This window comes from Coenobita brevimanus, chromosome 26 (assembly GCF_032717465.1).
Source record: "Coenobita brevimanus isolate Jiangsu-jjx chromosome 26, ASM3271746v2, whole genome shotgun sequence".
Classification (NCBI taxonomy): Eukaryota; Metazoa; Arthropoda; class Malacostraca; order Decapoda; family Coenobitidae; genus Coenobita; species Coenobita brevimanus.
The window spans coordinates 44,726,728-44,738,168 of NC_136979.1; the positions used below are offsets into that span (position 1 = coordinate 44,726,728).

Genomic DNA, 11,441 nt, shown 5'->3' on the forward strand with positions numbered 1-11,441 from the left:
GTGATGAAGGTGTTGTTTTGTCAGCATTTGTGTGTGTGTGTGTGTGTGTGTGTGTGTGTGTGTGTGTGTGTGTGTGTGTGTGTGTGTGCTGAAGGTGTTGTTTTGTCAGCATTTGTGTGTGTGTGTGTGTGTGTGTGTGTGTGCTGAAGGTGTTGTTTTGTCAGCATTTGTGTGTGTGTGTGTGTGTGTGTGTGTGTGTGTGTGTGTGTGCGTGCGCAGAAGGTGTTGGTTTGAGTCAGCAGTTATTTTGTGTGTGTGTGTGTGTGTGTGTGTGTGTGTGTGTGTGTACTGAAGCTGTTGTGAGGGGTCGTCAGTTGTATATGTGCAGTGGCATGGGTATCTGATGTTAGCAATAGGCCTGTGTATGCTGAAGGTGTTAGCTCAGCACTGGTAATAAAGGATGGCTCAGTATTGGTAATAAGGATGAGATCAACACTGATAATTAAGGATTTGCTCAGCACTGGTACCAGGTAATGAAGGACTGGCTCGGTACTGGTGATAAAGGGATTGGCTCAGCACTTGTAATAAAGGAATTGGCTCAACACTGGTAATATTAATGGGATTGGTTCAGCACTGGTAATATTAATGGGATTGGTTCAGCACTGGTAAAAATAGTTGGCTCAGCACTGGTAATAATTGGCTCAGCACTGGTTATCAAGGATGGCTCAGCACTGATTATAAAGGATTGGCACAACACTGCTAATGTAAGGCTTGACTCAGCACTGGTAATAAAGAATTGGCTCAGCACTGGTATTAAAGGATTGACTCAGCACTGGTAAAAAAAGGATTGGCTCAGCACTGGTAATTAAGGGATTGGTTCAGCACTGGTATTAAAGGGATTGGCTCAGCACTGGTAATAAAAGGATTGGCTTAGCACTGGTATTAAAGGATTGACTCAGCACTGGTATTAAAGGGATTGGCTCAGCACTGGTGATAAGGGATTAGCTCAGCATTGGTAACAAAAGGATTGGTTCAGCACTGGTAATAAAGAAATTGTCTCAGCACTGATAATGAAGGGATTCTCAGCTCAGCACGTGGTCTGCGCGTACTGAAGGTAGAATCCTCTGTTGTCGTAATCGTCGTCTTCCATTTCCGCTTGGTTGACGATGAAGTCCATGCGGAATTCGGAAGCTGTTGGCGGGAGGGAAAAAGAAATAGGTCTTTATTAAGGGGGGAAGATTAATTCAGGAATATTTTGTTTGCTGGAAGTGTATATTGTGAATTTAGGTGTAATCTCTTGAGACACCAAATACCGGTATTAGCCGAATTGGATGATATTTACCGGTGCCGCATCTTACCCAAAGTTTGAGCCTAATAAGCAGAATTATTGTTGTGATGATAATCTTTTTGTAATTTGAAAAAAGGGTTGGCTTTAGGCCTACATCATAGGAGGCTACATTCTAGTAATACCCGTATTTTTTTTCTTTTTTCGGGGATTTGCCTCTTCAGGTATCATTAAGCACTTATTTAACATGACTGAAGTGAAATTTTCAACGCCAGTGATGAAAAGCAGGAGCAAAACCAAGATTTAGCTTGTTAGCCAACCAAGTGAGACTACTTGGAAGTAAGTTACCTCCTTGAGGAGAAGTGTTAGCGCAACTTTTCTACCCGATACGAACAGAGACACAAACCCTGGGGTATTCAGCATGTGTTCTATCTGAGGATCTAGGGGGAATCTGGGAGAGAGCTCTCATTCCTGCATCTGAGCCACGGAATCTTATCCCAAAATCGAATTTATAAAGAATGGAGAAAGTTGGAGAAGAGTAAGAGCCGAAATACAGAGAGAGAGGAGAAGAGAAAGAAGTTCCAAGAACAGATGAAAGATCTCTTTGCCATTGCGCGCACGAATGCCTTCTATCTCATCAAAAATCGTAAGGAAAAGGAGTTTCTTGTGGCTCAAAGGGAGGAAGGGAGGCGAGGCTTTATGTTGGGTATTGATGTCAAACTCCACCGGAAAGAATGAAGACAGAGAGAGAGAGACAACAGACTGAACAGGAGAGACCGTGAGGAATGTCATTAAGCAGTATGACAGGAAATAGTGAAGCTGGAGGAAAGCCTTATAGTGATGAAGACGAAATAGGTGACGATTATAGAGATATAGCAGGTCCTTCCTTTTCGGCTGCAGCTCCTCCTCTGAAATGCCAACGAGCATGAAAAACAGTTGTCATTTCTCCAGTTGCTGCTGCTTTAGATCGGACCAAGACTTCAGACCGTGCTGCAGTCCATCTGCTTTCTGCGACCATTTCTGCCTGTGGACAATATCCAACATGTATACTGTCAGCAGGCAAATTATCCGCCGAGATCGAATCAGGAGTCAGAGGGAATCAGCAGAATAGCTGAAGAATGCATTCCATCCAACTGTGCCACTTGTAGCGCACTGGAATGGAAAACTAATTCTCGATGTAACATGAGCTAATATCACTGAGCGTCTTCCAATTCTCGTCTCAGGTGATGGAGTTTTAAAGCTTTTGAATGTACCCAGTTTGGAATCAGGGACAGGAAAGGCCATGGCCAGTGTCATCACTGAAACCTTGAACGACTGCATTATATCTGAACGTGTGGTAAGAATGCCATTGGACACCATTGCCAGCAATACCGGATTGTGGGCAGGGGCGTGCACCCTTATTCAACAGTAACTGCACAAGGATCTCCTCTACCTGGCTTGTCGGCATCACATTTTTGAGATCCTTGTTCAAAAGGCCTTCACCATTTCCCTTGGACCGTCCTCTGGTCCCAACATTCACATACTCAAACAGCTCAAAGCCAAGTGGAATACTGTTGACACAACACACTTTCAGACCTTGAATGACAATGAGGAAATGTCGACGATTGACAGTGAGCAATGTGATGAGCTTATAGCATTTTGTATGAAACTGTTGCAAGCCAGCCAGCCTGGAGGTGATTATCGAGAACTGCTAGAACTGTCCATTGTTGTCTTGGGTGGTGTACCGCCTCGTGGAACACTGTTTCAGCACCCTGGTGCTTGCCATCATGCCAGATGGATGGCTAAAGTTACATACAGCTTCAAAGTCTGTCTTTTCCATCATCAGACAAGCATCACACTGAAGTAAGGCGGAGGACTGAAGCGGTTTGTTGTGTTCATCATGAAGCTATACCTGAAATCATGGTTCATGGCAACTAAAGCAGCTCCAGCTGCAGCAAACGATCTGAGGCTTCTCCAGGAATTGTCACTTTATCCTGATAAGAACATCTCACAAGTCTGCTTGAAAGCATTTGGTCGTCACTTGTGGTATTTGTCAGGGCAGTTAGTTGCATTGGTCTTTTTTTTTTTTTTTCCATCCAACTGTTGACTCCAAAGAGAAGCAAAAAATGGCGATGGCCCCTAATGAAGAAGGAAGCAAAGATCAACTAAAGTGAGCAAGAATTGAACTTGAGGTGACAGCACTTAATCAGAAAACAAGTTCAAGTCTTATGGCCAGTAACACCAAGTAGATTTTCACACTACTTGGCCTTCCTCATTCATTACCAGAATTTGATCCATCTCCATGGGAAAGCCGTGAGCATTACAAGGTTGCTGAGCTCATCGTCCAGGGACTACAAGCAACAAATGACTTTGCTGAAGGAGGGGTAGCACTGATTGAAGAGTTTAATCCAGTGTTGACCAAGAACGAAGATCAACGACAGTTTCATCTCCAGGTCGTTGAGCAACACAGGCAAGTGTATCCAGATGCGAAGAAGGCTACAGCTGGCAGCAATTACAAGCCAGAAAACTAGGCAACAATGGGTGGGAGTTGGGTTCCCATGATACCGTCCCCAGTGAGGGTTTAATAGTCAGCAAAAGGGGGACCTAGGTGACCCAGTGGCAACTTAACATTACGCCATAATAGTATAACTTTGCACATGATGCGGCATCGGTTAAAATGATCCAATAAGCATGAAGATTTGCATACACCACTTTTCAGTCAGTAGGAACGAAGTCCCGCAGCAGCTGAAGCAAATTTTTCAAGTTGAAAATTAAGGACCACCCTGAGCAGGTATGCAGATTTCTCTCTCTCTCTCTCTCTCTCTCTCACACACACACACACACACACACACACACACACACACACACACACACACACACACACACACACACACACACACACACACACACACACACACACACACACACACACACACACACACACACACACACACACACACACACACACACACACACACTGAAGAGAATAGATGAGGAAGTAAAGTGGTGCGAGACAAAATAGCAGCATAACGGAATAAATTTGTTTGGTGGCAGAGAGAGAGAGAGAGAGAGAGAGAGAGAGAGATCAGTTGTTGAGTAACTCAGCAGACTCATCAACTGTAGGTAAGCAACCTCCCTTGCAAGGTTGTTCCATGCAATGAACTGATGATCCCTTGCAACAGACAGCGTCTTGTCACAGCGAGGCGCAAGGATTAGTGTGAAGGTTTGATTCCTGGGTGGACGCCGCATTTGCACATCCACCCAGATCATAAGGGCACCATAGTAGTCTCCACATCATCTCGTTATTTTGTTGTATGGTTACTACCAAACGTTGTAAAAGGTTTCCTGTGTTACGGGAAACCATTAGGCTTGTCACTCGGTGTAGAGTTGGTGATGATGGCAACTCTCATTCACTAACGATGTAGTGCTGCCTACTTCTTCCATCACTTTTATCATTTTCACAGTGTTTCTGCCCTCCTCTCTTCTTGTTTTCCCAACCTTCCTGTCACTTTATTACTCTTCTTTCCACTTTGGGTGGCTCTGCACTGAGTCACAAGCCGATTCAAGGGATTAATGACAAGAATAAACTAAAGTGACGTCTACCAGATTCATAGTGTTTGATGTAATACTGGGTAACTCACTGGTCACTTCGGAAGGAAATGTCGAGCCCGTGAATATGGAGATAATCTCGGGGTCGCCTGGAACTATGCCTCCGGGGATGAGCAGGTAGTCAGTGCGGTTTCCTCCATCTATTTCTGCGATATCTCCTTCTAACCCGGCTGTGTGAGAGAGGGGAAAGAAAAAGCGTGAGTGGGTATTTGAGGGCCGTGTTAATCGTTTGGTGTGTGTGTGTGTGTGTGTGTGTGTGTGTGTGTGTGTGTGTGTGTGTGTGTGTGGTGTTTGTGAGCTATATGACAGTATGATTAGGTTACGTAATATTAGGTTAGACTAGGTCAAGTTAGGTTAGGTCAGGTCAGCCTAGACTGGGTCAGGTTAGGTTGGGTGAGGTTACGTTACATAACGTTAAGATACGTTAGGATAAAATGAGTTATCTATGCAGGTAATTCGTTGCTGAAGTTAGGTTTGAATATTTAGTGTGGGTAGGCTAGCTTGGCAGTATACCGTGAAGATTAGGTTGGATTAGACTCGAGTCAGTCAGTCTAGATTACTATACAGTACGTTAGTTTAGGTTAAGTTTAGGTACCAGTAGGTTAAGTGAGGATGGTTAGGTTCGCTTTAGGTAGGGCAGATTAGTATGTAGTAAGTTACCCTAGTTTAGGATAGGTTAAGTTTGGTTAGGATAGGGCAAGTAAGGGTAGATTGTCGGGTTATGTGGGCTAGATTAGTATACCCTCCGTTAGTTTAGGATAGGGTAGGATAGGTTAGATAACTGCTACACAGGTGAGGCTTTACGTTGTAGCAGTTGGCACCGGTAAATGCAGTTAGATAATTTAGGATAGGGTAGGTTTGGTTAGGACAGGGTAAGTTAAATGAGATGAATATTACACGTGTGAGGCAGGAAAGGGTTGGCACATTAGTTTAGAACAGATTAAGTTGGGATAGGTAATTGGTGCCCAGGTGTGGTCTTACGTGGAAGCAGTTCGTTGGTACCGCCGCCTGAGATGGAGAAGGGGATGTCGTCAGGTCCAGGGGTCCACTTGAGGCCACAGTACCCCGACTCTGGCTTCACGCAGATGGTGTAGCTCTCCTGAAGGTGTCGGGTGCCCGCTACCGTCGTCTCGGCACCGTTATCATCTTAGCAAACGGGTGGTGGAAAGATTGAGCCTTGTTAATACTCTTATCCTAAATACAACGACTCTCTCTCTCTCTCTCTCTCTCTCTCTCTCTCTCTCTCTCTCTCTCTCTCTCTCTCTCACACACACACACACACACACACACACACAATACAATGTTCTGTATTTAGCTCCTCTTGTTAAATCATGGAGGTGTTAGATCTAGCCAAGAGATCTCCCCGAAGCAGAATCAAATCGTATGAAAGGAACAAGAAAAAACTGCAAGAAAGAAGGTTGACTGCATTGGATTTAGTTCATAATTTCGCCACGTTACTTATGGATATTTACACAAAGCCCAATATGACTTAACCTGATCGCAGCTACAGGACGGATTATCGCCCGACTCTCCTCTATGGTAACTCTTAACTTGGCCCAGATTTTCATCCTTTTGCAGCTTCTTTCACGCAGCTCACCGGCAGAAAATGGCAATACTACGGCTCTACCTCCCCTCCACGGCACTTCTTCGTGACTAACATATGCTAGTGTTTTCTGGTGTTACAGCCCAACATTCAAGGCGGAGGGATGGTAATTTTAGGGCAATTTATAACAGGTGGTGGAATTTCTTAAACCACTTTAGCACTATAACGTTACTGTACGCTTTCAATCCGATGTCGTGTTTTTCTGTTATATTCCGATTTCCAGATAATTTCATTCAACTTTGGAGAGAGATTTTGCAATTGAAGAGGTTAGACATTAGTTCTCATTTACCCCCTCGACTACTGGAATCTCACAGAAGCTGAATTGAATCGTCTGGAGATAGCAAGAATAAAATAATAAAATACGACACCATATTGAAGGGGTTAGCCGGATTTTCCTGGCTTCAGACGATTTTGCAATTGTTTTCCTGTTTCATTAGTTAAGTAATTTTTAACGGAGGGGTTAGATAAAAGCCTTCATTAATCTCTCCACTCCAGGGACACTCTTCCTAAGCTAAGCATCTGTACTAATACGTACACTTACCCTAAAATAGCCATCTCTCCCTTCTGAATTCCGAACTGTAATAAGTAATCAGCACTAGAATAGGATGCTAGTCATGAAGAAACGCTATGGAAAAGGTGGAGAGCCGCAGCACTGTCTTTTTTGCCAATGAGCTACATGAAATAAACTGTAAGTGGATGATAATCTGGGCAGGTTAAGGCGAAAGGACTACATAATAATGTACGGTGGCTAGAGTGAGATTTAACGAGCCCCTTCGTCGACCGCGTGACCTGCGTCGGACCTTGAAGCCGTCAAAAGGGAAGGTAAAGAAATGGCCGGGGTGGGTAAGAGAATGAATGGCCTGGGCTGGGATAATTGTGGGCGGTGGGGCTGGGGCGGGAAAGTTTACCCTGTGCAACAGGTTGTTGTAGGTTTAGCGGTTTTGAGTGTAGTGAATCTGTGTGTGTGTGTGTGTGTGTGTGTGTGTGTGTGTGTGTGTGTGTGTGTGTGTGTGTGTGTGTGTGTGTGTGTGTGTATTTTTATTAGAATATCCTCCAAGAATTAAAGTTTCGTTGAGGGGGGGGATTAAAATGTACGTGGGGGACATGGAAGTTGGGGGTGTAGGGGACTGAGAGCCTCGGCCACCGTTTGAAAATGGAGCTGTTGGATGAATGGCCTGAGCACTGTGAAGGTTTATTGAAAAGTTGCAGTTTACCCGGCAACAAGAAAATGATAAGCTCGCATTGCTGTCATTTGCCTGGAGACTTGTGACTAACTGAGAGAGAGAGAGAGAGAGAGAGAGAGAGAGGGGGGGGGTGGAGGTTAGTTACTCAGCTCTTATTGTTATTGTTTTACCAGATCCGCCATATCATGCCCTCATTATGCTGTCATCTTACGGCTATCGCTCTTTTTTTTTTTTTTTAGCATTATTGTACTGCTGTCGTAGTGTTATCATCGTAGGTAAAAGATATGTCTTGCTGTAGTATTTATATTATCACTTACCCTAGGCTGCCGTTGCCTATATGCATACATACATACATACAGTACATACACATAGATAACATACATATATGCTAGTGCTGCCGCTACCATACTGTTGTTATTCTGTTGATATCGTACTGTTATTATTATTATTTATTAATCATTATTATTATTATTATTAATATTATTATTATTATTATTATTATTACTGGTTATTCACTTTCATCTTAAATGTCGGGACCAACTGCCTAGCCCCGGGCTCCTACGCTCCTCAGGGGGCAATGTAGGATTGGATGATGGATGGATGGATGGATTACTGGTTATTATGAACATCATCATCATGATCATGATCATGATGATCATCATCGTTATCTTATCGCTGTAACACACTCGTAATGTCCCAGGCATGAGTTATACTTTGCCATCAAGGCCAAACTGTCTTACCCGTAGCAGGGTGAGTCCTGGAGGACGACACAGCAGCGTAGTTGAAGCTCTTAACGTTGCCTGTCAGGCCAATGTAGTACTGCTCGCATCCTACCGGGGCTGTGGGAGTGGGGACTGGGTTACTGGGAGATACCGGTACATACATACATACATTTCTCTCTCTCTCTCTCTCTCTCTCTCTCTCTCTCTCTCTCTCTCTCTCTCTCTCTCATTTCCCATGAAGGAAGTAAATAAGGATCAGTTGAGCCAGTAAATTCTGTCATCATTACCACAGCTACCAGACCACCACCATCACCACCACAACCACCACTCAGCCACTGGCTCTATGATTTCTGCCACAACTGGAAACACCATTATTACCACCACAGCTACAGGCCCTAACACCACCAACACCCACAACTACCACCACAGCCATGACATCATCACCTCCATAATCATTACTAGCACCACTGCAGTTACCTTCACTCTCGTAACTACAATTACAGTAACCATATTTACCACAACTACCAGACAGTCACAGCTACCAACCACAATCGCTAGCACTTACTATCATCGCCACGGCCATCATCACCTCCACAGCAACTATTACCACTACAACCACCCTCATGACCACCACCACAGTTACAAGTCCTAGCTAACACTCCTAGGACCTCCACAAGTACCAGCACCACCACAACTACTCCCACCGCCACAACTACCCCCACCGCCACATCTACCCCCACCGCCACAACTACCCTCACCGCCACAACTACCCTCACCGCCACAACTACCCCCACCGCCACAACCGCTACAACCCAAGTGTCAGAATGGAGGGTTGATTTCTTTGATAACCAAGGAGATTCATTCCTGCCTCATAAATAAGGTTCGTCGAATTCCATGCAGCCAGCGCTTAGTATTTAAGTACTGGCATTGATCCATTTCCGTCAGATGAAAACAAACCACCCTAGCATCATTTCACATACCTAGCCTTGAAGTTGTGGGAGGGGCCCATTTACATCAAGTGAAAACAGACCAATCTAGCATTATCATTGTCTCTTAACATCACCAGCTTCACACCTATCCAGGTTAAGGGATGTATTTAAGTAGTGGGAGTGATTCAGTTCCGTCACATGAAAACAAACGGACTGTAGCATTATCATCTGTACCAAATAACTTAGCCCTGAAATTGGAGTGGCCCAGTCCCGTCACATGAAAACAGACCGATTATAGCGCCAGCCTGACACTTACCCAGGTTGGGAGAAGAGCACTTAATCTGTTCGATCTTGATGCGCCAGTCGGGTGTGTTACTCCCAGAGTTCACTACTTCCACTTTGAACGGACCGGAGGAACTGCGCACGTCAACTATCACTGTCAAGAAATTAGGCTGTTAGTAATTGATGGTGGTCCGTTTATTACACAGCCCAATTCTGGTTTGTTGCGCGTACGGCTTAGTCAGCGTTGAAGTGCCCATACCCGTTTTACTCTACCGACCAAACTTGCCATCTCCAAGTCGATTACTTAGTAGTTACAAGGGAGTAACGCTAGAATGATGCTAGTCATGAAGAAGTGCTGTGAAAAGGATGCAGAGCCACAGTATTGTCTTATTCTACCACTGAGCTGAGGTGGACGCAGTATAATCCACCTTCACCTTTGTCACAACACACTAGCAGCAAGAGAAGGAGCAGGAGCAGTTGGAGGTGTAGTGGGAATGAAGGCGATATAAATTGTTTTGTCAAATAGTAAATCATTTTGTCAGTTACTTAATCTCTCAATCAGTTAATCTGTTAGTCAGTTATTCTGTGAAATAGTTCAGTATGTTACCGAACTGTTAATTATTCTATAATATATTAAACAAGTCAACTTTTAGGATAGAGAGGTGGCATTCTAAGATCGTTACTACTTCATCTGTCTATATGTCCACGTATCTGTCTATTTATCTATCTATCTATTTCCAGACGCCTTAAGTCCCTAAGGGGTGGCCACAAACAAATCGACTCCTCGTCGCCGTATCCTCTGCCATTTGCCTGCCCTCCCTCCAACTCACACATCCCCTCTCATATCTCTCTCCATCCTCAATCTCATCCTTGTTTTCATCTCTTCCTCTCCCCCTTCCACCTCACTAACATACATTTTTCTAGTCAGTCTCTCATCCTCCATCCTCTCCACACGGCCGCGGTGGCGTTTTTTATTGATTCACTTTTTGCAAGTTCAAGACGATTTAATTCACTTAGGGAACGCCTCTCGTTAAAGGGGGTACCCAAGGCTAAATATATAACCCCTGCAGTTCGAACCTCGCCTAAGTTAACTAAAATCGTCTGGCAGTAGCGACAAAGTAATACACAAATGCGGCCACAGACTGATGGGGTTAGAGTGAAAGAAGAGTGCACTAATACCCACAGTCCTGATCGTAAAGCATGTGTGTGACTAAATAGCACCATATCCTAGTGTAAATGCATTCATACCAACCAGCTTTCGAGATAGAGAGGTAGCAATCGTCGACCAAGTTAAGAGTGAATATATGTGCACCAATACTCACAGTGTTGGCCGTCATTCTCGCCGCAGATTTTGATGGAGTCGGTGTCCACGTTGGTCACATGCAGGTACTGGGTCATACACGCCCCCTCAGCATCTGGCTCCTCGAGGCTTAGGTCCTCCATCGTAAGGCGCAGCTGGGGGAGGGGGGAGGTTAATAAAGTTGCGTTAGGTCAGGTTAAGTTAGGGTAGGGTTGTGTTGTGTTGTGTTGTATTGGGCTGGTATGGAGGGGTTAGGGAACGGAACGGAACGGAAGGGAGCGGAAGGCGAGGGGAGGGGTAGGATAGGTTGCTTTCGACAGTAGCAATGTTAGGCCACGTTGCATTAGGTTCAGGTATAGTTAAGTTAGATTGATGAAGAAAGTAGCAGTGGTAGGTTAGGCTAGGTTAGGTTGTGTTGTGTTGTGTTAGCTTAAATGACGTTGGGGTAGGGTTGGTTAGGTGAGGTAAGGTTTGGCTAGACTAGACAGTAGGAAGATTCGCCTGAGTTAGATTTACTTAGAACAGACAGCAGAAGTGTAATACTGGGCCAGGGTAATTAAGTGCTGTTCATTTTGTGGTTCACGACGATGTAATTGGCGTCTCATGAT

At 44.6% G+C, this 11,441-nt stretch overlaps 1 protein-coding gene across 1 annotated transcript; it reads right to left on the reverse strand.

Moving 5' to 3' along the window:
- Positions 1-3,923: 3,923 nt before the first annotated feature.
- Positions 3,924-10,976, reverse strand: LOC145394028 (uncharacterized). Its single transcript, XM_080267998.1, has 6 exons — positions 10,856-10,976; positions 9,568-9,687; positions 8,341-8,439; positions 5,795-5,959; positions 4,846-4,983; positions 3,924-3,949 (listed from the first exon to the last, which is right to left on the reverse strand). Exons 1-6 carry the CDS (start codon positions 10,974-10,976, stop codon positions 3,924-3,926), a joined length of 669 nt encoding a protein of 222 aa, XP_080124124.1.
- Positions 10,977-11,441: the final 465 nt, after the last annotated feature.

Bases quoted from the DNA above. Each gene is read 5' to 3' on its own strand.
- LOC145394028 (XM_080267998.1), bottom strand. From the start codon at position 10,976: ATGGAGGACCTAAGCCTCGAGGAGCCAGATGCTGAGGGGGCGTGTATG. The intron at 9,688-10,855 runs GTGAGTATTGGT...ATTTCTTGACAG, and splicing joins CGAGAATGACGGCCAACACT to TGATAGTTGACGTGCGCAGT. The intron at 5,960-8,340 runs GTAAGACAGTTT...CCGTTTGCTAAG, and splicing joins CAGGACTCACCCTGCTACGG to ATGATAACGGTGCCGAGACG.